Source organism: Sapajus apella, unplaced genomic scaffold (assembly GCF_009761245.1).
Source record: "Sapajus apella isolate SASKATOON/1434 unplaced genomic scaffold, GSC_monkey_1.0 scaffold7, whole genome shotgun sequence".
In the NCBI taxonomy this organism is placed as follows: domain Eukaryota; kingdom Metazoa; phylum Chordata; class Mammalia; order Primates; family Cebidae; genus Sapajus; species Sapajus apella.
Genome location: NW_022436947.1, coordinates 29,451,309 through 29,477,003, shown reverse-complemented (window position 1 = coordinate 29,477,003; position 25,695 = coordinate 29,451,309). Strand labels below are relative to the sequence as shown.

Sequence of the window (25,695 nt, the reverse complement as noted above, 5' to 3'; positions counted from 1 at the left end):
ATGTATATTGAAAACAATATGCCAACTCCTGAGTTCATGTCTAGGCTTCCTTGGGATTACAGAGATAGTAAGGTTAATTACTCTTTTCATTATGATCATCATTTATTACCTTGCTTTTGTTTTGAGAAAAGGGCAAAACATTCTGAGTATATGTTTATGACCTCTAGTATTCTTTCAAATTAAGCAATTAAGTATTTAAACAAACACTTCTGAAGTAGAAGCAAAAATCACTTTCTCAGACTATTTAGTACTTCCTAAAGGTCTCTAAGAAGTAGCACACTCCAATGAATATTTATCCTCTTCCTCAGAGCATCGATGCTCACACTACCTAAGGGAAGCCTGTTGTCAGCTAAGGCAAATGAGGTTAATAATAAAAGGATTTGGCAAAGAAGAAAAATATGCTGCACTTTAGAGAACTAACATCTCATCTCAATGAAATATGCTAGGAGAATAACGAGGCCAGGAAACAACCAACTGTAAAAATATTAATAAATAGGTAACAAAGTCATTCTTTCTCACCACAACTAGATATACTAATGGCCCAAGTTACTTTTTACTTACATTAGTATTATCTCAGGGGATCTACTGTTTTGCTATAAAAGTCAGCTGAGCTGTACAGCTTAACCAAGATAATCCTCTATATTAGTTTCCAAGTACAGAAAGCCTACGTGTAAATAAAGCATACATCATTCATTGTTACCTGGATGTTATTAACACTTGCTTCCCAAGAACTAAAATATCCAGACAGGGATTTACTTACCAAAAACAAACAAACAAAAAAAAAGCAAAGAAATATGGTTATTAACCTAACTATGGCTATCACATAAATATATCGCATGCCCATTTATTATGAGTATAGCAGTGCTCTAGAGGCCATACTATCCATACTTGATGGCTAGTTTCTCCCAGTAGCCATCAAGAAGCCTAAAATTTCAACATTTGAAATATTTTTAAGTCTTGACTTTTAGAGGAGAAAGAACTATAAAAGAGAATGTCTAGAGTTAAAGATAGAACAGCAGTCTAGGACTCACTTGCAATGTAAGAAGAAAATGGAATCAGCAGAAGTTCTAAGCAGAAAAGTGATATTATCCAAATTATGTTGGAAATAAATCTGGTAGCAATGTGGAAAATGTACTAGAGAAAACATATCACAGTCAAAGAAGGAGAGATCTATGTGGTACCTGGACTTTGCAAATGGAGAAAAGAAAAAATATTCAATAGGTATTTTTCAGGTAGACCCAAAAAGACTCTGTGTCTAATTGGATACAGATGCTAAGAAAATCCTAGAAGTTAAAGATGGAAGTGAAGTCTCTAACTTTGACTTGTGACTAAATATGATGCCAAGAATCAAAATAGTAACCAGAAGAAGAAAATAAGTTTGGTTTGGGCTAGGTTGGGTTTGAGAAGTCTGAGAAATAACATCACACACATATATCCAATAGAGAGCTAAAATTATAGGTATAATGCTTCAAAAAGAAATCAGGTAGGCAAGAAGTCAAGAGCAGTGGACAAAGAGAGACAAGAGAGGAACCAGCAAAGCAGACAAAGCTAAAACAGAACCAAGAAAAAGGAAGTAATATACAACAAAGGACGAGAAAACTTCAAGGAGGAAGTATGCACACTGTCCATTTCTGCTAAGAGATGGCCACATTTGTATTGTGGCCATTGGATTTAGCGATGAGAAGATTTTAGAATTTTTCCAAAGAGTTTTTGTAGATTAGAGATAGAAGTCTGATTTCACTAAACTAACGGAGTAAGTAACTTAAGGAATTGAAGAGTATTCACAGATGTTTCTTCCCAAAAACATCTCTTTCCAGACGTTTGGAAATAAGAGAAAAATGTGCTGATTTACCTGTAAATCTTGACAAACTAAGACATGCAAATCTCTGTCATTATTGTATAGAAGAGAGGAGAAAACTAAAGGTAATTAAAGCTGACTCTAAAGTCCATAAATCTGATTCATGGGTAGAAATACAAAGATGTCATAACTTCAGCAGCAAGGTCCAGCACAGTAGACAAAGCCCCATGTGGCTACTGAACACCTGAAATGCAAGTAGTCCAAACTGAGATGTGCCAAATGAAACCAACACCAGCTGTTTAAGACTTTATTTCAAAAAATGTAAAATATTTCATTAATATTTTAATATTAATTACATGTGGAAATAATATCTTAGATATATTGGGTTAGAAACTATTAAAATTAGAATTATAATTGTTTATTATTTCACTTTTTTCAATGTGTTACTAAACAATTTTAAATTACATATATGGATCACATTATATTTCTTTTGAACGTCCCTGAACATTCAAAATGTTATCCTCTAGAATACTAGAATAAAGAACAGGATTCAGAAAGGTTCCATCAAAGCCAGGCCATATATATCACATCAGTGTAAAAGTTAATGAAGAGGTCACCCAGGACATGTTCATGACTTTATAGTTTAAGAAAATGAAGTCCTAACTAATTAAGTGACTTACTCAGGTCACCCAGCTACTGGAAACAAAACCCAGACTAGAACCTAGTCCATGGGTATTATCTCTATTATTCTACCACTTGAAATGTCAGTAAAAATTTAACTGTTATATACATCTTAGTCTATACCACACTCAATAATTTTTTTATGCCAAATGTGGTGGCACATTCAATAAAATGACTTGTAAAAAAAATCTTAAAGTCATGATCTCCATAAGAGTGTCCTTTGTTCACCAGTCAACATGTAATTAACTAATATTTTAAGGTATGTTAATTCACAATTCAGTTTTGCTTTATTTTACTTTAAGCATGAGTGTGCGTGTATATATGTGTGTGTGTGTGTGTGTGTGTGTGTGTATATATATATATATATATATATACACACACTCTGAATTTATTTCAATCAATTACACATGAATTTTAAAGAGAATATTCTCAAGTACACATCACTTTAAAAAAAAAAAAGTGGTAAGAAAACATATCTTGAAAAGTTCAGAGCAATTACTCTCAGCCATTATATTATTATCTGCCATTTGTTAGTGGTAACTTATTAAGGCCTCATGGTGCTCATTAATGTAATATTCATAGAAAATTAAAAGTTATATTCAGAGTATGGCTATAGTGTATGATGACACACTGCATTTCGAATTCTGGCAGGATTTAAAATACTGCTTTGCCCAATGAGACCTTCAAAGACACGCAACCATTATGTTGCAAGTCAACCACAGTTCCAGAATCACCAATAATTATAACCAACCAAAATCTTTAGCTGTAATTTCTTCAGTACTCCAACAACTATAAGTGTATTTATGCTTATCATTAAGAAAGACACATTATTTTTAAAATTAGTATTTTCATACTAACTTTCCACATGAAATTGAAAAACATCACTTTAAACTTTAAAACTTAATTTTATGAGACAGGTTAATAAGCTAGTAACTGCTAAGTCATGGCAGTTATTTCCTTTGTAGAAATATTGTTACAAAATAGTGCTATGCTGAGTGCGGTGGCTCATGCCTGTAATCCCGCCACTTTCGGAGGCTGAGGTGGGTGGACCACTCAAGGCCGGGATTTCAAGACCAGCCTGGCCAACATGGTGAAACCCCATCTCTCTTAAAAAAAAAAAAAAAAGAAAAAGAAAAAGGAAAAGAATTCAAAAGAGTATTGATAAAAATGAATAAAGAATTATTTGATTAAGCAACATGCTTATTTCATTTTGTATATATACCCTATATTTACTTTAACAAATAAAACTATTATCATTCCAAAATGACATTATTAAAAGTAATAAAAATAAAGAGTACCATTTCCACTCCTTGAACATTTTCTGTTACTTCAATGTTATCACATACATGAAAGGCTGGTGAAAATCTAGCTACTAGAGTTAGCTATGCACAGGGTGACTGTGCTTTCCAAAGAGAAGTTTTCCGTTGCAATCAATGTGTTTTCTTTTCTTTGCCTGGCTGTTTCTGGCCCCTCTTCACATAACTGGAGTTAGTGTATTCATCTATTTCAAAGTTATTCCATTCTGGACTCCTATGTGGCAGCCTTCCCAAAAATACAAAATATCAAATACAAAAAAATACAAAAGTACAGAGCCAGATGTCATTAAAACCTGAGCTTTACTACATCCTTAAAAGTTTTCAAGTTTTCCCTGGTTGTATATGTCCGTTTTTGGCTTAATATATAGCAGATGCCAAGTGTCCCACTGTTGACTATTCTTAGCAAGGCATAATCCAGCATGGAGCTACAGAGAATCACTGCTCCTTCAATATTGGCAGACTGAATCACACTGTTGGTGTTTATGTCAACCTACTTCATGTTAAGAATAACTGATGGTTGTTAGTGATGACACTGCATAAGCATCTGTGGTAGATTCAATATCGATATTCTAGAGAATATGCAATAATCAGCATTTAATAGCATTTGTTCAGCCACTGTGGAAAGAAGTTTGGAAATTCCTTAAAGAACTTAAAACAGAACTACCATTTGACCCAGCAATGCCACTACTGGGCATATATCTAAAAGAATATAAATCATTCTACCAAAAAGACACATGCATTTGTACGTTCATAACAGCACTATGCACAATGGCCAAGATGTAGAATCAACCTAGGTGCCCATCAACAATGGACTGAATAAAGAAAATGTCATACAAATACACCATGGAATACCATGAAAAAGAATGAAACCATGTCCTTTGCAGCAACATGGATGCAGATGGAGGCTGTTATCCTAAGAATAAATTAACGCAGAAAGAGAAAACCAAATATCACAAGTACTCACTTATAAATGGAAGCTAAACATTGGTCACTCACGGACACAAAGATGACAGTAACTGACACTGGGGACTACTAGGTGGTGGAGGGGAAAAGGGAGAAAGGGACTGATAAACTAACTATTGGCTATTATACTTACTACCTGGGTGACGGGATCAATCATACCCCAAACCTCAGCATCACACAATATACGCAAGTAACAGATCTGCACATGTGCCCCCAGAATCTAAAATAAAAGTTGAAATTACTTTTTTTAAAGTCCATAATATGATAAAGTGTGCTGAAGAATCATACTTCCTTGAAAATAAGTAAAAACATCACTTCTCCCATTTCTAAATCTAAAGTGAATATTCAAAGATAATTGCAGGACTTTAAGTTCATTAGCCAATATTCCCCTAACACCTAAGGCAGTTTTCTGCTTTTTTTTTTCCAGTATGATCTTATTACTGCCTAATTATCCATATTGCTTTTCTTCCTTTTTGTTAAACTGAAATTCACCCAAGCAGTTTAACCTTTCATTTAGAATCATTAAATACACTCACCTCCCCTCACTGATAATTGGCCTCTTTCTTTATTAACTGATCTACCCCCTTGATTTATTACAAATCTTTTTTGCCAAATTTGGATCCATTCTGTTAATACATTCTTTACCTTCTTTCAACTCAATTAACACAGTGTCATTGTAACCAAAGCTTTCCTATTATTTCTTCAAGTTCTTATTGCTCTTTAAAGATCCTCTAGTAGAATAATTAATCTTTAATAAACCTGGAATATTTTAATGATTCTTAATTCTACAGTAAAATTTATTTGAGATATACTATTCTTCACACTGAAATGTTTCCTACTGTATTTTCATAATACTACATGGTAACTTTCCAGCAATCCAAATACACAAATCGAATCCTTGCAATGTAACTTATGACCTCTAAAAGTACGGAAAACCAAATTATAATTTTCATATCCATAGCCAAACCAAACCAAGCCAGCTTCTTCAACAGCAGTTCCAACATCCATACAATTTTTAATAAAGTGAAACCTATACTTGCGCCATCAGTAAATATTAATGTAACCTCTGAGTATGAGTAAACCTGTCACTAGATTATGCAAATGAATAACCTTTCATGGGTCCTTGAGGTTTCTCATTAATGGAAATAAACAATGTTTTTAAAAGGCATTCCTGTTCTCTTCTTGGAAAGAAATACTTTCCTGAGCTCCAAGGCACTGATAAAATTTGGTGGGTGTCATTTTAAGCCCTTTCCCTTTCTTATCAGCTACAGACACATTTCTCAGCCCTGCCACCTCCACTTACCAAAACAGTGCCTGTTTTTTTCTAAAAGGAAAAGAAAAATGAAAGGTATCTACTGACCTTGAATCAAATAAGGTTATGTTTAAGTTTAGTTTAGAGATTTCTTCCACTTTTCTAAGACCTAAACTATGAAACAGAATATAGGCTCTAGTGTCTTTATTAGCAAGAACCATATCTTAAGTTGACAAGAAAGATGGAGATAACAAGAACAAAATTAACCATTAGCATATTAAAAACTCTACTCCCAGAATAAATTACAAAGAACAAAGAAACAAAGATTTCTACCACTATCTTATTTTGAGTAATTTTAAATAGGAAAGGATTTTGATCTCATCCTTCTGTAAAACATCTACCTGCCAACTTTTATGTTTTCAACATTCAATAATTGCAACTACAGACATAATCTTGGTAAGTATATATTCATTTGATGTCTTTCGCCAATAAAGACCTGGTGTTCCAAGTCTCCTATCTATTCCAAACTTTCTATTTAATGTGCCAACATAGCTGTTATTCTTTAAAAAAAAAAAAAAAAATTTCAAGTCAGTTTTGACTCCAGCTTTAAAGCTATGCAACATAGATTTCTGATATCCCAAGGGAATCTTATGTTAGGCTTACTAACAATTCCATTTTGATCCCTAAAGCTATTTTCATGCATTTTTTTAAATGAAAGAGACCTTAAAGATCAGCTAGTCTGTACCTCTTATTTTGCAGATGATATCATTGATCCAAGGAACAATTAAAATAACTTGTCCAAGGTCACTCAGCCAGTTAAAAATGACGCAACTCAAAGTGGAAACAAGATCTCCCAAAGCCTAGTCCCATAGTCTTGCACAGAACTGGCAGGTAGAGGCTTTCAGATTTGTTTCACAGAGAAGAAAACAAATTTTTTTTAATTAGTTACATAAATAAAATCAATGTTTTCAAATACTTAATAATATTTGTAAAAGTACATTTCCTTGTACATAGTGAAGGTGGTTTTAGAACTGTTTGCATTTTTTATTGCTTAAGATGATTTTCTATTGCTACTGTAACAAATTACAGCAAATTTGGAGGCTTAAAATAACATCTATTTATTATCTCACAGCTCTCTAAGAGAGAAGTCTAGTGGGTTTGACTAGGTCTTCTTCTTAGGGTCTTTCAAGGCCAAAATCAAGGTGTCAATGGGTCTAGGCCCTTATCTAGAAATTACAGGATAATCTATTTCCAGGCTCACATTAAGTTGTTGGCAAAATTCTGTGCGGTTATAAGACTGAGGTACTTGTTTTCTTGGTGATCTTTGAGTGAAGGTCATTCTTAGCTTCTAGAGGCAGCCTGCTTTCCTGTGCTCATGGCCCCGGCATCTTCAAAGCCAGTAACAATATGTTACATCCTTCTTGTCCTTTGGATCTGACTTCGTATGCTGCATCTCCCTAACTACTACTTCTGCTTCTGTTTTTAGGGGCTCGTGTGATTACACTGGGCCTACATGGATAATCCAGGAAAATGTTTAAGGTAAACTGATCAATAAACTTATTTATATCTGCAAAGTCCCTTTGGCAATGTAAAGGAACTTATTCAAGGATACATCATCTTATTATACTTAGTATCCAGGGAATTAGAGAATGGAATCCACTTGGGAACCAATGTTCTAACTATTACATTTGGCTCATATTTTACTGAGGTAACCTTAAGGAAATGTGACTTGTTTTCTACATATCATATTGTTCAAACTCTTAACAAAATAAATACTTTTCATTCCTAATATTTATATATCCATTTCCAGGAATGGCTCTAATTGGATCTGATTAGGTTTAGTGCCCACCCCTATAGCAACCACCAGGGCTGGCTTCATGGCAATGTGACCACTGCAGTGACACACACAATCCTGGGCTCAGAAGGACTCAGAAGGGCCCCCACATTTGGGGCTTAATGCTCTGAAGCTACCATCTTGAAACTCTTAACACTTTAAATTTGTTTTGTAAGTGAACTCCAACAGTACAACTGAGCATGTGCTAGGGGCTTGTCTGAAAAAAAATGTATTTCTCTTTCATTTTTTAATAATATTTCCAACAGGTACAACATTCTACATTGACATTTTTTTCCTTTTACTACTTTAACGATGTCATTCAGTTATCTCCAGTCTTCCATCAGTTGAAAAGGTGGGCTATATTTTTGCTTCTTTGAAGGTAATATATCTTTTTTCCTCCTAAGACTTTTATCTTCTTTGGTTTTCAGTGGTTTGACTGCCACATGCCCTACATGTGCTTTCACTGTATTTATTCCAGTAGTGCTTTTTGATTCTGTGAACTGATCTTTCACTGATTTTGGAAAACTCTTGGCCTTAACCTATTAAGATAATGCTTCTTCCTCAATTCCTACTCTCCTATTTATCTGGGACTCCAATTAAATGGTGGCCAGCTTTTTTCACTATTATACTATTTACACTAATAATTGCATGTTCCATTCTTTTATTCCCACCATGTTCCATTATATATATTTTTTAATTGACCTATCATCCAGTTCACTAATTCTCTCCTCAGCTGTGTCTCTTGCTTCCAACAATGACAGGCAGTTAAAGTAAAGGCAGATCACCTTAAAATCAAGATTGAGTTTATCAAAGGATACATTTTGATTTTTGTGAATAGTAGCCTTTTTATAGTTCCCCCTAACTCCTAGGATATAGCCCTACAGGAATCCCACTGAAAAGTTAAGAGTGTTTTACCAGGGTCCTTCTTCCTCCTTCCTGAATTCTAGCTTGCAGGCACTGTGAAACTGCCAACATTTCTGCTCACCCTCTCACCATCTTAGCTATCGCTGCTTGGCTTCTCAACTTGACCTGTGCTGCTTGCAAATTGACAGAACCCGAGGTAAAAAAAAAATACATCAAATACAGGGCTCGCTTCAGTGTGTTTCCTTTCATTCTTAGATCTTTAGCCCTTGGTAGTGCTCAACTGTCGACCGATAGATAGATAGATAGATAGATAGATAGTAGATAGATAGACAGATAGATCAATTTTAATCTAGTTTTCTCATTATTCACAGTATAGGCCTTAGTTTGAAATAAACTAGTCCATTTATAGTCAGAAGTAGAAATCAGCCACTGACTGACCTGAGGCCTATCTTTATGTATGCCTCTATATGTTACTGATTCCAAAAGTATTTAAGATAGGTTGACACACCTATACGATGGTTGATTTGCCTTGTGTTCCATTTCTTGCTTAAAACCTAAACTGTTTACCACTCTAAAATCTTATTTAATTCTGTTGTAATTGTCATGTAAACTAACATTCAAAATGCTTCTCCTCAACAGCTCAATCTGACTCCTTACATATAATATGTAATGTGTATTTGGGAGGTCCTTTGTAAATGGTGTTTTGCATTTACTCATTTTTTTTTAATATAAGAAACAGTGTTCTCAGAGACTAAATTATTTCAGAGTAAAAATGAAAACATTTATAAACATAAGCATTAGTATTTAATAGAACATTGCCTGTATAATTTTGTTCTTTGATAACTTCTAAGTACCTCTAGAAGTTATAAAGGTTATAACATTTATAAAACAGGATGAAGAGAAGCTATGTATATCTCCTATGGTTACATTAACAGAAAATCACATTAATTCAAAATTGAAATTTATAAAACATTTCTAAGCTGTAATTTGTCTCAGAACTAAGAAAATGTCTCATTACATAATTGAATGTATAAGCATTGTGAAGCCAGTTTATCCTACTTAAGAAAGTAAATTGCTATTAAGGACTATCTTAAGGATACCAACTTTCTATATGGCTATGAACAGCATTTAAAAATCAGTTGTAATCTATATCAAACGATAGCAATAATACTCATACTACCTCATTTTATTTATTTAAAAACATTACTTATACATATACTAAGTAATGACTACAAATTACTATGGATAATTAAAAGTGCCAAAAACTACATCTGTCTTTAAAATAAACTGCAATATGGAACATGGAATTTCCACACCCACCCTCCCCGGCTCCCCAGCATTTTACTGTCAATTTAAAAAAAAAAAAAAAAAAAAAAAAAAAAAAAACTAGAAAAGTAGGTACTTCATCCTGCCTATAGAATCTGTGAAAGTCAATGGTCTTTCTATATTTGGTTCATAAATGTACAATATTAACTACAAACTCAGAAAAATGTTTAGCCATAGATTTTTTAAATGGGAACGAGTACAGATAGAACAGATAAGTATACACAATTATATTTTCCCATCTCAACTGATAACTGGCTTTTAATACAATTATGGGTCATTATTCAGTATTATCATTACTGTGGGCAAAACATGAAATTCCATTTTTGGCAGATTCCAATTAATTTCCTTGGTGGGTCAAGGAACCTTTCAAGATTTACAATCCCTCAAGACACAAAACACCTTTCATCTTTTTTTTTGAAGGCTCTATTCTATTTCATCTATTTCCCTGGCTCAAATCTTCATGACTCTTTGCTCATATTTATCGATGGAGATGCAGCCACCACACTGGTCACCTGTCAGAAAGTGGCAATTAGTTTAGCATGTCACAAATCAGCTGTTGAAACTGTATGTACACTATATGTTCATAATATAGTATTATTGCTATCAATGAAGAGGCTACCACGTATTTCAGAAACCATTGTAACAGAAATTTGATTAAAGAAATGGGAGTAAAAAAAAGAGATGTAGACATACCAGGGCCTGCATGATCTCTTTGGTGAGAATAGATGTTACTCAACCAAACCATCGTATCACATTACATAGAGACATCACAGTATGATGGTTAAGACACAGCTTTGATATGAGGCACTACAAACCTTTGCTCTGCCATGTATCAATACTTACTATGTCCTTAAGCAGGTTATTTAGCCTCTCTATGCCTTAGTGTTCTCATTTATAAAACCAGGGATAACAATAATACCTCCTTTATTGGTTTTTCTTAATAAGAATCAAATAAAAGTGAATTCAGAACTCTTAGCTAAAAAAAATAAGCAGTCAATAAGTACTTTTAAAATTTATGGTTAGTTTTTTTCTATCTCTTTCTTCATAGATTATGTATCTTTTTCTCTCTGTCTTTGGACCTGATCATTCCAATACTCTCACCAACACGAGGTGTTTACCTATCTTTAGAAATCTACCTTGGCTTCATAGTAACTACCTTAGTGTTTTCTATCTCAGACTTTAGGATTTCATCTTAGTTCACTTCAGACACACTCCAGGCATGCAGCAGTGTATAATGGGAAAAGATTCAGACATGGTGCTATCAAATAGAAATAAAACATATGCCACATGTGTACTTTTATATTTTCTATTAGGCGCATTTAAAAAAGAAAGAATCAGCCAGATGCAGTGGTTTTGCCTGTAGTCCCAGCCCTCAAGAGGTTGAGGAAGGAGGATCAATTAGGCTCAGGAGTTCATGCCCAGCATGGGCAACATAGCAAGACCCAACCTCTTGTAAAATAAAATTAGAAGAAAAAGAGAAAAAAGAAACAGTTGGAATTTTAATAATATACTTACTTATGTGAATATATCCAAATTATTATGATTTTAACAAGCAGCAATCACCACATTTCAAGTGTGCTATAACTACATGTGCTTGCTATATAAGACAGTACAGGCTTAGAGTCAAATGAACATGGATTCAAATTCCGGCCCTGCTTTTCAGTTGCTCTAAATCTGCTTCTTTATGTTAAAAATCACTATCTCCAGATATTGTGAGAATTAAATAAAACCAGCATATTCAAAGCATTTAGCACAATGCCTACTTACAGGCATTCTCATTAAATGAGAATTCTCTTACCCCAACCTTCTACTATAGAACTGAATACTGGCTCAATATAGTGAAATCTGTGATCTAGGCCTTCTTCCTTCCTTTCTCGCTCTCTATAAACTGTGGCCTTTTCTCCCACCCACACGCTCTCCCTCTTTGCTTCCTAGCAACTATAAATTTGACTCAGTAGAGTTATTTCTAGAAGCCTCGAACCCTTGTAGTCATGACCCAAGTATGTGATTTCAAGAAACTAAAAAAAACTCACGCCTGAAAGAGAAATTCTACCATCTCCTTCTCCTCTGCCCCTGTTGAATCCACCTCCCCAGCTGGCCCTACTGCCTACTCAGACAGAGTTTCTCCCTCATTCAGGGGTTCCCACTGCTGCAGCTTCCTCAGCCTCAGCCTCAGCCATCAACATCAGTGCTTCTCCATTGAAAGAGAGTCTAGAACCAAACATTAAGAGAAGCTGAGCAGCATTTTGCGAAATAACTGGCCAGTACCCTTTAAAATTGTCAATGTCACAAAAGACAATGATTAAGGAACTGGCATATATTGGAGGTGACTAGAGAGCCATAAAAAATGAAAATATGGGATCTAGAGTAGAATTTTTGCCCCAAAAAAGGACATCAGTGGAAAAACAGGTAAAATTTGATTAAGGTCTACAGATTAGACCTAATAATATTCTACTGATATCAATTTCCTGATTTCGATAATTGAATTATGGTTCTATATAATGTTAATATTAGGGGATTTATAGGAACTCTCTATACAATTTCTGCAATATTTCTTCAAAATAAATAAAGTAAAATAAGGTTAAAACACTGTTAAATGTGATTATTTAGACTTTATTATGAAAGAATCTCTGTCCCAATGGACTTGTTAAGTGATATATTATTGTGAAATAACGCTACTTACACTAAGCCAGGAAGGCCATCACAAAGGTTAATGAAAAGTCAATTCCAAGATATAGAAAATCCACCTTAATCACCACTGTTAGTTCATAAATCCACTAAGAAAGTATGATGTCACCTACATATACTGAGGAGTTGATGATACCAAATCAGTATTTTGTGTGACCAGTAATGTTATTAAATAAATATAGTTACTGAATAACATGCTTAAACAGTAACTCCACTGTGACCAACTTTTTACAGAAAGAAAGGGATGGGAAAAAATAAGAAATATACACAAAAAAATAATATGCACCCACCTGCCTCCACCAGACCTCCCATGCTTTAGGAAACAACACTGGTTGACCAACTCTGAACAAAACCCCTTGCAATAGAAAGGACGGTCTGCTTTGCTATAGTATGTTTCTCTAACATAAAGTAACATAGACAATTGGTAAATGAAGAAAAGATTTCAGTGTAATGCAGAAGTTATATTGGTTCATATGTAATTTTTTTCCCAGATCATTAATGTTTTGCCTTATTATTAGTAAAGGCAATTGAAGGCTATGTACGCTAATGGCAGCAAACCAGGAAGGAATCCATATTATAACATTCAACCCTTCTCTTAGAAGTGCTATTGCAGTTAACCCTGATCTTTGTTAATAAATAAATAAAGTAATACAAAACAAAAGCAGGGCATACAATCTGGTATCAGTACATTTTGTACAATAGCTTACAAACTTTTCTCTACTTATGACTTCTGATTTTAACATCTTTCTGCCCTTGTATGCACAGATAACCTCAACCCTTCCTTATACCTTATTCAGTATCAGATTTTTTGTTTCTTTCTCAAAGTAACAATATTGCTTCATGATCATCTGTTGTTAAATATATAATACCAGTGACCAAGCACTCTTTTATGTAAATGGCTCCTCTAGGAACAAGCATATGAAAGTTTGTGTTATTTGTCCATGACAAAGATATAGCACATAACTGAATCATTAAAAACACAGTTCAACTGGAATGACTGTAATTTATATATGAATCCCAATTTGAGTAGAATAGTTTTGAAGTTAATGTATACAATAAATATCAATCACTATGAATATTTCATAAAAGGATAGTGTGCTCTTTTTAATATACTCCATGATATGGTAGGGTACTTTTATGGACCCATGCAACCCTGAATATCAAGGAGCCTTGTTTGAGTTTTCAATTATCTATTCAAGTCCCCTTGGTTGGAGATAGTCAGCATGTTTCTCACGAGGGGGAAAAAAATACTGCACATTTGTCTGTGTATAGTGTGACCTCTTTCACTTGGGTGGGTATCCTTTCCATCACCAACTAAGTGAGGATGTAACCTTGTCAAACCAAAGGCAAAAGAATAATAAGCATACGACAGGCTAAGTCAGCATAGGAAGGTTGTTTAGGAGGTTGCAAAGATAATACTCTGAATGACAAAATAAAAGTACACTTCAAAGAGCAGGTTAATATTTTTAAAAGCACTCAAAACCTGAGAAGCATTTAATATCCCTCCTTGGATGTCTGCCATACAAAACTCCACTTGAATTTATTTCATTAGTCACTAACCAGATTTGGTTAATATGTTTTCAAATGAATACTGGTAGAATAGTCTTGAGAGAAACACATTTATAGAATATCTATTTCCATAAAGCACTAGCCAACAGTAAGTATGAATAAGCAGGTGTTGGTTTGCTTTTACCAAACAATTACAAGTTACCATCCAACAGAAAAAATCCTTCCAATTCAAAAATCCAAAATATAAATGGGAAAAGTCTTTACCCAATATTTTTACTGTCGCCAAGACAAATGGCAGTAACACTGCTACATTAATTGCTGCCCCTAACTGGCATAACAGGGAATCATACTAAACCATTTTTATAAGTATTTGAAAGCAGAAGAAATTAGACAAGTTTGGCTGCAGTCTTCCTAGAGTAAATTTAAAGCAAACAAACAAAAATCTCCAAACCATTTAAGCAGTCCTAGGACTATGTATTATATCATCACGTCAGTTATGCACAGCTTGACATTCTTTTTCTACATTAAGACTGGAATGAAATTTTTATTTCTGACCAGTCATAATATTGTAACAGTGAAACAGTGCCACCTATTGGCCCCAAACAGAAGCATCCAGTACTAGTCTTTCAAACTTCCTTTTTCATTAAACTCCTGATATATATAAACGTCAATTATTTTCATGTCACAATTATCACCTTCTAGGAATACTTTTTAGCTATACAAACCAAGAAAACATTGGGCTAACAAAAAAAGTTGCTTACCAAGATGCAAAATTTCAAAATATTCCAAAGTAATACTAAATGCATATATCTTTAATAATTTCTAATCAACATTTCATTAAACACATTTTAGCCAATTCAAATACGTTAGTCAACAAACATTTTAAACGCAAAAGAAAAATTTCTTTTTATAGCATTGTTACATTGCAAAATTCATTTTTAAAAACACATATTTAACCTGAATTCAATTTAATAATGGGCAACATGATATTAACAATGGATTACCAGTTAAATCATCATAAGTATAAATAATTTTATATACAAATATATTATGCTTCTGAATTACTCACACCAATGATACAATGTCACCACGGTGTACTTCAAAATTCCTCACTTTCCAGTGGTTCAAAAGCACCACATCAGATGACTGGCTCCCCCCAGGATTCAAAGAAGGCTAGAAAATAAGGAGAAAAAGACATATCTATCATTTGCATTTTTCAATCTTCATGGTTCTTGCACTTCATAGCTCGAGTGGAGTGAAATAAAACATTTCTAATACAGTACCTTTCTATAAATTGCTGTTCTAAAGTAACTACAAATTATGAGTTCTCAAAAAGGCTCGTTGGGATTCTTCACAGATGAACCAGAAAAAAATGAATTACCAATAGGTATTTGAAAGGAGCATGTGCCAGACATTAAAATCTTTAGTAAACTCTAGTAATGAGGTAAGAAAAGACTTAAGAATAGTATAAAAACATGAGGAGGAAGTGAGTCAAACCTCCTAACAAAATATTCAGATAGGATCTAATTCCACGGTAGTACACACCATTGTTCTATCTGGGGAAAAGAGGAAATAATCCCAATTCACAATCATAACCACAAATCTTTAAGGTCATATGAAGAACTGAAGGGGACAAAAGAAAGAGGTGACAGGATTATCATTTTAAAATGAATGGATTTCCCATGTTGACCTGTCTTTTCTCAAAAGAGCACATGTCCTAAGGGTCTTGGTCCCAGTTTGAGCCTAATAAGGGGCCTTCATCCTAAAATTCAGAGAAGTCTTACTGTGCCTGAGAATTAATGGAGCAAAAACTAAGAAATAGTTTGTGTAAGAATTTTTCTAAAGGTCAGGAGCCATATAGGCATAAAAATTTGATTGGGGAACCATGAAACCAGCATACCTGTCATTTGGACAGGGGTACAGACAAAGCCAATGAATAACAAGCTTGAGGCAAGAAAAGGGGGACAAAAGAATGAGAAAAGCTGAGACAGCGTTTTCACTGTTTTTCATTTTTTTTTCCTTTTTTATTTTGATAGCTTTTGTAGGCAAATGGGTGTTCGGTTACATGAATTAAGTTCTTCAGTGGTGATTTATGAGATTCTGATGCACCCATCACCCAAGCAGTGTACACTGTACCCAATGTGTAGGCTTTTACCTTTCAGTACCACCCACACTTTCCCCCCAAGTCCCCAAAGTCCAATGTATCATTCTTATGCCTTTGTGCCCTCACAGCTTAGCTCCCACATATCAGTGAGAACATACAATGTTTGGTTTTCCATTCCTGGCTCACTTCACTTAGACTAATCGTCTCCAATTCCAACCAGATTGTTGTGAATAACATTATTTTGTTCCTTTTTATGGCTGAGTAGTATTACATGATATATTTATAGACCACATTTTCTTTATCCACTTGTTGACTGATGCGGCATTTAGCCTGGTTCCGTTTTTGCAGTTGCAAATTGTGCTGCTATAAACATGTATGTTCAAGTATCTTCTTCATATAATAACTTAATTTCCTCTGAGTAGATACCTAGTAATGCTAGGAATTGTTGGATCAAACAGTAGATTTACTTTTGTTATTTAAAGAATCTCCACACTGTTTTCCATAGAAGTCGTACTAGTTTTACATTGCCACCAACAGTGTAAAACTGTTTCCTTTTCACCACATCCACACCAACATCTATTATTTTTTGATTTTTTTATTATGGTCATTTTTGTAGGAGTGAGGTAGCACTGCATTGTGGGTTTGATTTGCGTTTCCTGATAATTAATGATGTTGAAGATTTTTTCATATGCTTGTTGGCCATTTGTATATCTTCTTTTGAGAATTGTCTACTCATGTCCTCAGCCCACTTTCTGATGGGATTGGTTTTTTTCTTGCTGACTTGTTTGAATTATGACTCTCCAAGAGTGCTTCCACGGGAAATGGCCATTTCTGTGGTGATAGGAAAGGTGCCAAACAACAACTGAGGTTCTCCACCCTCATCGCAGGGCTGATGACAGCAGCCAGTGGAGACACAACCACAGGCACAGCAAAAGCAGGGAAAACAGTGAACGCGGGGCAACAGCCAGTCCCTGGAGCAGTAATGACACGTCTTTTGTTAAAGATTCCTGGGATTATTTGTAGATTTTCTAAGAAGAAAGAGTTGACAAATACGTCAAAATTCTTCGTGGAGCCTGTTATCCTGACATTATTTTTGATCCAGGGCTTTGGAGCTGAAAAATATTGGTTATCCTTGAACATCTCAAACACTGCCAGAGCTTTCACCAACTCCTTTATGTGATAATACCTAAATCTCTGCTTTAAATCTCAGTTTTAAATTCCCTGCTAGTCATTCTGTAACCCGGTTTTCTTGAGTGCTGGTGAGGCACAGCTCCCCCGAGAGAATGCTGTGGGTTCTTGGTCTCCAGTCTCTCAGAGAATAAGCGATGGCTGCGCCGTATGCTCCTAAAAGTAAATATCGGACCCAAGAAGTGTTGCAGAAAGGTGATTTTATTTAGCTAAAGAGAAGAAGAGAAAGACTTCCATGGTGTGGAAGGGGATTCCAGAAGAGAAATTCCAGGGGGGAAAGGGGGCTCCCACCATGTGGGAGGGGATTCCAGAGAGCTGTGGGTGAAGGAGTAGGGGAATTTATCCCGGGAGAAAGTCCCACCTTCCCAAGTTCCTCTGGCCAATGAAAGGAGCTCCTTTAAACTTCTGCTGGGGTGATTGATTCTTAGTCTCTTCCTGCGCCCGCGAAATTCAAATATAAACCATTAAATCTCCTGGATGGAGAGAGATGGGAGGGGGCATGGCACTGGGAAATTCTTGACCTTAAAACTGCACCCCCTCATGGACCCGGAAGGAGAACACATTCCCTCAATTTCACTTGACTACCTGACAAAAAATTCAACAGGATTAAAATGGAATTTGTTATCATTTCCTAACAAAGTTTTCTTCCTTCCTTTTTTTTTTTTTTTTTTTGGAGACAGAGTCTTGCTCTGTCACCCAGGCTGCAGTGCAGTGGCACAATCTCGGCTCACTGCAACCTCCGCCTCCCCGGTTCAAGCAATTCTTCTGCCTCAGCCTCCCAAGTAGCTGGAACTACAAGTGCACCACCACACCCAGTTGTATTTTTAGTAGAGATGCGGTTTCACCATATTGGCCAGGCTGGTCTCAAACTCCTGAACTCGTGATCCACCTGCCTCGGCCTCCCAACATGCTGGGATTACAGGCATTAGTCACCTTGCCTGGACTCTTTTTTTGTTTCTTTTAAAGAGGGTCTCGCTGTTTTGCTCAGACTGAAGTGCAATGCCATGATCATGGCTTACTGTAGCCTTGAACTCCTGGGCTCAGTCTCCCAGGTTCCCATGTAGCTAGGACTACAGGTTTACAAGTGCATACCACCACACTCAGCTAAATTGGTTTCGTTTTTTTGGAGTTTATTTGTCTTTGTTTTATGGGTTTTTTGGTACAGATTGGGGGATCTTGCTATGTTGACCAGGCTGGTCTCAAACTCCTGGCCTCAAGCAATCCTCATGCCTTAGCATCGCAAAGTACTGAGACAACAAGTATGAGCCACTATGCCCAGCCCTTTCTTATTTTCTTACTTCCTGTCTACCCTTTTCTCAGTCGACCAGTTTAAAAATCTTAGTTGTCTTTTTACTAATCTAGAAAACATATTCTAGATAAGTATAGTAAGACATTTTTTGTGTCTCAACAAGTTAGGCAATTTAAGAGTTAGAAATAGTTGAATAGGGCTTTATTATTCATAATGAAATAATGGTAATCACAACACATTAAAATATCCTTATTGTTTATTTATGAATCTAACACTTATGAATATCAACAATGCATCATAAAGAAAAACCTTCTTGAATTGGGAAGTTATTCCCATAGCACCTTAAGAACCATAGTTCTCTGTATGTCAATAAAAACAAAAGCTTTATGAAAAAGAAAAAAAACAGCCAGAGCAAGCAATCTTTTCAAATTGATGAAGACATCATATGGAAATAAAAGTCATGAATAATAATCTTATGTTACCACAGAATCTGTATTTTCTTGTTACTATTTTAAATCCTAGATTCCAAAGGACTACATCAAAATGTAACTAACTTCAAGTAATAAAGTTTTTGAAGAAATCCTAGAGAATATTTAATCTGGGAGTTTCCACCTGTATCTCAAAGTATGTGATTGTATCAGATATTCCTGCTACTAGTCATTGATTTCCAGTAACAAGGGGAAAAACACTAACTCACAAAGAACAAGCCAAGCCCAACACCTGCTCCGCGTGTCTTTTCTTCAACAACTTGTACTCTTATACTCACCTATTTCTCTGCTTCTACCATGGACCACTAAAGTTAAAAATCAAAGTTGGAGCAGTGTTTTGAAGAGTCCTTGCTCTAAACACTGAAAACTATGTTCAAATCTTGTCTCCATTTCTTATTAACCATATTACCTCATTTCCTCATCTTGCCTCATTTCCTCATCTATAAAATGGGGACTAATTGCAGTAACACTTGACCTTATGGGGTTGCTACAAGAATAAAACTGATAGTCTACAAAACATTACAGTCATGATACAGAGTAGCAGTCAACAAATAGGACACTAATGATGGCAACAACAAAATAAAGGGAAACAAAATCAGATACAGTATCTTTTCCATAAGACTTAAGAAAAATTAAACATTTAAATATTGCCCTGCACATTTCTCATTTTACATAGTAAACTGAAAGTCTTCAGGCAGAAAATGCTACCCTTCATTTCTAAACTTTTTGTTGATTGTCTCCTCACTTGTTTTAAGCAAGTAGTTGGCATACTTTCATTTGCAGCCTTAATTGTTCTGCCTCTATAAATTAATCCAAAAAATTTTAATGTGCATAATTATGAATACCTTTAAGAATTTTACACCCACTACGTGTTAAATTCTTATTTTTAAAACACACACACACATATACAGACATATATAAAACATATGCACTTAAAAAGCTAACACTCCTTAGCTCTGATTGATGAAATTATGATTTCCTTTTCTGCTGACCCCTCCCCCCACATTGTTTTCCTCTGGCTCAGTTGTATTTCACAGATTGTTTTTTATAACGAATATATATTTAGTTCGTATGCTTTGTTCTGACCTAAGCACCACATAGTTCACTCTAAGATATACAATATAAGTCAGCAGATTTCAGCAGATGTTAGTAAGTTATGCTAATGCTAGAAACAGCCAATATCTATTGAATCTGCTTTGAAACAAGCATAACACAAAAGCTAGGCTTTAATCTTTTCTCTGATCAAAGACTATGCTGAAGGACTTTTATTTCTGCTAAAAACAAATATTATTGTCAAGTTATCCTAAATCCTCAGCTTGTGTCTAACCTCAAATCATACGACAGTTTTGCAAAAGTTTATTTTTTGGTTTACAAAAATAAAATTCTCCTAGAGAATTAAACACAGTCACAATAGACTTCTTGCCTTGTAAGATTTAACTGAAGCCATCAATCAATAAATGATATTCCGGGTTTTTGCTAAAAATATTTTATTCATTTTTTAATTTTAAAAAGACTACAGGCTATGATTCACTGCCTACAGGACATCAAGAAAGCCTGGTTTTGACCTTACTTCTTTGGGTGCAATGCTTTCAGCCTTTTCAGGCTTATAAAAGGCACCAGTCACACTGGCTACAGACAATCTACAACATGTAAATATCAAACCTTGTGCTTTTAAGTAAGATGGTGCCCAGCTGCAGCCACAAGCCCCAACAGTAGCCCTCAGACTTCTTTTGAAGAACCATTACTTTGAAGACATATCTGCAGGGGCGGGGGCAATAACAGAAGGAACTGAAATAGTACTGTTGATTTAGACTTTTTGACACCGTAGCACTGGCCAAGAAGCATGAAATAAGTACAGTTAAAGTAAGTGTACATTCTTAGAGTCATTAGATGTCACACCTTTGTAAGAATGTAGACAAAATGGTCTAGAATGCCATCTTTCTTCCCTTGCTATTCAGGGGTCTCTATAATTTGTATAGCTTCTAGAGTTCTCGGATTTGTCTTACTAGGTATGCATAATAAAATAGACTATAATGTAGCCAGGTCTGTACAAAGCTATAAGTTAGAAATGGAACATTCCTCTTACATAATGGTACTTATTGCCTATACCCCTTCTGATGGTTAATTTTAGGTGTCAACTTGAGTAGATTAAGGGCTAACCAGAAAGTTAAGAAAGCATTACTCTGGGTATATCTGTGAGGGTGGTAAGAGTGTTTCCAGAAGACACTGGCTTTTGAAGCACTAGACTGAGTAAGAAAGATCCACCCTCATCCAACATGGGCAGACACCAAACAATTAGTTGATGGCTTGGATACAACAACAAGGAAGAGGAAAGGTAAATATTCTCTCTCTCTGTCTCTTTCTCTCTCGACAACAAGGCAGGATAAAGGTAAATATTCTCTCTCTCTCTCTCTCTGTCTCTCTCTCTGTCTCTTTCTCTCTCGACAACAAGGATAAAGGTAAATATTTTCTCTCTCTCTCTCTGTCTGTCTCTCTCTCACACACATACACACACACACACACACACACACACACACACACACACACCCTGTCTTTCATGAAGCTGGGACACCCTACTACTTCTTCTTTCCTTGGAAATCTTAGAACTCCAGGTCCTCTGACTTTGGACTCTGGGACTTGAACCAGCAGCCCCCAGGTCTCGGGCCCTTGGCCTTGGACTGAGAGTTATACTATTAGCTTCTGTGGTTCTGAGGCCTTCAGACTTGGTCTGAGACAAGTTACCTGGACCTCCAGCTTGCAGATAGCCTATCATAATTCTTCTCCTTCATAATCACATGGCCCAATTTCCCTAATAAAATAAAAGTGAACATATACTATATTTATTTAATTTAGAATTATACTGAGTTGTTAATGTTTTATTCTCCTAATCTTAACTCCATGTTCTACTATAGAACATCACATGAAAGCATCACAGGCACTCTCACACACTACTGGAAGGAATGAAAATCTTTAGAAACAATCAACAAGATAATTTGCCAAAATACATTTAAAGTCTTAAAAGTGATCTTGTCCTTAGTCTTGAAATTGTCACATTTAAAAAGACGTCCTAAGAAACTTATCAGAAATATGTGCAAAGGAACATGTGCAAAGGAACATATGCAAAGATGTTCACCATATATTATTTACAATAGTGAATAGCTTCTCAGTATTTTGGCTAAAATCAAGAGAAAAACTGGGCCAACCTCAACACCAATAATAGGAAACTGATTAAACCTTGGTTTAGCAATGGTTAAACTATATGTATATAAAACATGATACATTTTGAAAATATACATATTTGCATATGTCTGGCAAATAAGTGAAAAATGTGACATAATAAAAACAAACTTGTATGATCTAATTTAGGGAAAGATGAGACAGGAAAACAGGAGCAGAAAGAGAATGAAGGAAAGAAGGAAATTATGCAGAAAAGAAAGAATAATTTATAATGGTTTCGAAATGCAAACTTTGAAGTCAAAAGCTGGGTTTAAATCTATGCAATCTTCAATTAGTTATTCAATCTCTCTGATCGTACTTTTCCATCTAAGTGGGTGAATAATAGTATCTCCCTCATACAGTTGTGTGGGAAATTAAATAAACTAATATATGTAAAGTCAATACTGCAATGACTTGAACATAGTTATCATTTAATAACTTAACTATTATATACTAATATCTTTAAAATAAAAAATTCTGAAAGGTGGTGTCAATTATTATTTATTTTCTACATTATTCTATGTTTTCTAAGGCTTCTGCCAATCAATATGCAGTGCTTTTACATTAATGTAAGTACTAAGCAATGAATTGTTTTTGAAAAATAAAGCATCTGATTTTTACATCCTCTTATTACTAATATTTTTAAAGCTTGTTTTCTTTAAACAGGCTTTTTATTATTTAAGCATCTCTTCAATTCAGGTCACTACAACTAGATTACAAGGTTCAAATCTGCAAACTTGCTGGTTCAATGCACTAATTATAAAACATTACCATTAAATATGTGCATAGTGTTTCCTAGATAATAAAACAGATTTTGAGATAGCTATTCTTATTTATAGCTCTAATGAACCATATCAGAAATTCATTATGTAGTCAATGAAATATAAAATTTACATAAACATATCTGCATATTAACCTGAAGACAGACTGCTATGTGTAATATAAGCCGGCTACATGGAAAAGCCCCAGCAAGATACATGCTGAATCTTTAATTTCCACATAAAACTGAATAAGGCTTTCCGATTCATTTCTAAGTTGTTCTTGCCCAGAAGAAACTACTTTTCTGTCTCCGAACATATTAAAAATAAAAATAAAATAATGAAAGTTCATAGTAGGGATAGGGATCCAAGATGGCAAAATAGGAACAGCTCTGGAGTACAGTCCCCAGTGAGAACAATGCAGAGGGTGAGTGAACACCGCATTTCCAAGCGACTTTTTACGGCCCACAGACCAGGAGATTCCCGGGCTGAAAAGCACCGTGAGTTTCCAGCATGGCTGTTTCAGCCAGCGCTGTGGGTTTCTGCACAAAAACTCACACAAATCTGGGCGGCCATCTCAACTGGTGCCTGGAACACCTGGGAGACAGAGCCATCCATTCAACTGAAAAAAAGGGGGCTGAAACAGGGAGCAAGGAATTCTGGCTCAGCAGGTCCCACCCCAACAAAGACCAGCAATTTGAAATGCTCTGGATTGAGAGTTTCGCAGCAAGTGCAGCTAGACCCGGGATGATCCAGCTCTGTTGGGGGAAGGGCATCCGCCATTACCAAGGCACTCCACCACTACAGAGGCAGTCCGCTGTTACAGAGGCAGTCTGTCATTACCGAGGCAATCTGCTATTACTGAGGCAGTGCACCATTACCGAAGCAGTCTGCCATTACAGAGGCAGTCCCCCATTACTGAGGCAGATTGCCATTATCAAAGAAGTTCTCATTATACCTCTATAAACAAAGCCCCAAGCAAGTTCACTCTGCAGCTAGGCAGAGCCCACGGCAGCTCAGCAATGCCTCTGCTGGCAGACTGTGACTAGACTACGTCCTTGAGGGGCAGGGCAGCTCTGAAAAAAGGCAGCGGCACATCAGGAACTTATAAATAAAGTCACAGCTTCCCAGGACAGAGCACCTGTGGAAAAAGGCAGTTATGAGTTCCACTGCAACAGACAAAAACATAACTGCCCAGCAGCTCTGAACAAAACAACAGAGCTCATAGCTCAGCCCTTGAGCTCCTTTAAGGGACAGACTGTCTCCTTAAGCAGCTCCCTGACCCCCGTATATCCAAAGAAGCACCTCATAAAGCAGAGCTCAGGCTGACATCTGGCAGGTATTCTTCTGGGACAAAGATAACAGAAGAAGAAACTGGCAGCAACCCTTACTGCCTGCAGCCACTCCAGGTGATCCCCAGGCAAGCAGAGTCTGGAGTGGACCTCCAGCAATCCTACAGCAGAGGGGCCTGTTAGAAGAAAAACTAAAATACAGAAAGAAATAACTTCAACATCAAGAAAAAGGACATCCACTCAGAGACCCCATCCGAAAGTCACCAACTACAAAGACCACAGGTAGATAAATCCACAAAGATGGGAAGAAACTGGCACAAAAAGGATGAAAACACCTAAAACCAAAATGCCTCTCCTCCTCCAAGGGATCACAACTCCTCACCAACAAAGGAACAAAGCTGGATGGAGAATGAGTCTGATGAAGTCACAGAAACAGGCTTCAGAAGGTGGGTAATAACAAACTTCTCTGAGTTAAAAGAACATGTTCTAACCCAATGCAAAGAAACTAAGAACCTGAAAAAAGGTTTGATGAAATGCTAATGAGAATACACAACTTAAAGAAGAATTAAATGAATTGGTGGAGCTGAAAAACACCAGACAAGAACTTCATGAAGCATATACAAGTTTCAACAGCCAAATCCACCAAGCAGAAGAAAGGATATCAGAGATTGAAGACCAAGTCAATGAAATAAAATGAGAAGGCAAGATTAGAGAAAAAAGAGTGAAAAGAAATAAACAAAGCCACCAAGAAATATGAGATTATGTGAAAAGATCTAATCTATGTTTGATAGGTATACCTGAATGTGATGGAAAGAATAAATCCCAGCTGGAAAACACTCGTCAGGATATTATCTTCCCCAACCTAGCAAGGCAGGCCAACATTCAAGTCCAGGAAATACAGAGAACACCACAAAAATATTCCTCAAGAAGAGTAACCCCAAGGCTCATAATCATCAGATTCACCAGGGTTGAAATGAAGGAAAAAATGCTAAAGGCAGCCAGAGAGAAAGGTCGGGTTACCCACGAACGGAAGTCCATCAGACTCACAGTGGATATCTCGGCAGTAACCCTACAGAACGGAGTGGAGACCAATATTCAACATCCTTAAAGAAAAGAACTTTCAACCCAGAATTTCATATCCAGCCAAACTAAGCTTCATAAGTGAAGGA

At 35.8% G+C, this 25,695-nt stretch overlaps 1 protein-coding gene across 6 annotated transcripts in view; it reads right to left on the bottom strand.

The window, feature by feature from the left end:
- The window catches only part of IMMP2L (inner mitochondrial membrane peptidase subunit 2), an 865,268-nt gene that overhangs the window by 780,222 nt on the left and 59,351 nt on the right, over positions 1 to 25,695 (bottom strand). For all 6 annotated transcript variants that reach the window (XM_032275691.1, XM_032275696.1, XM_032275694.1 and 3 more), the window contains one exon: positions 15,301 to 15,404. In XM_032275691.1, the coding sequence (XP_032131582.1) occupies positions 15,301 to 15,404 (104 nt within the window). The remainder of the gene's footprint in view (positions 1 to 15,300; positions 15,405 to 25,695) is intronic.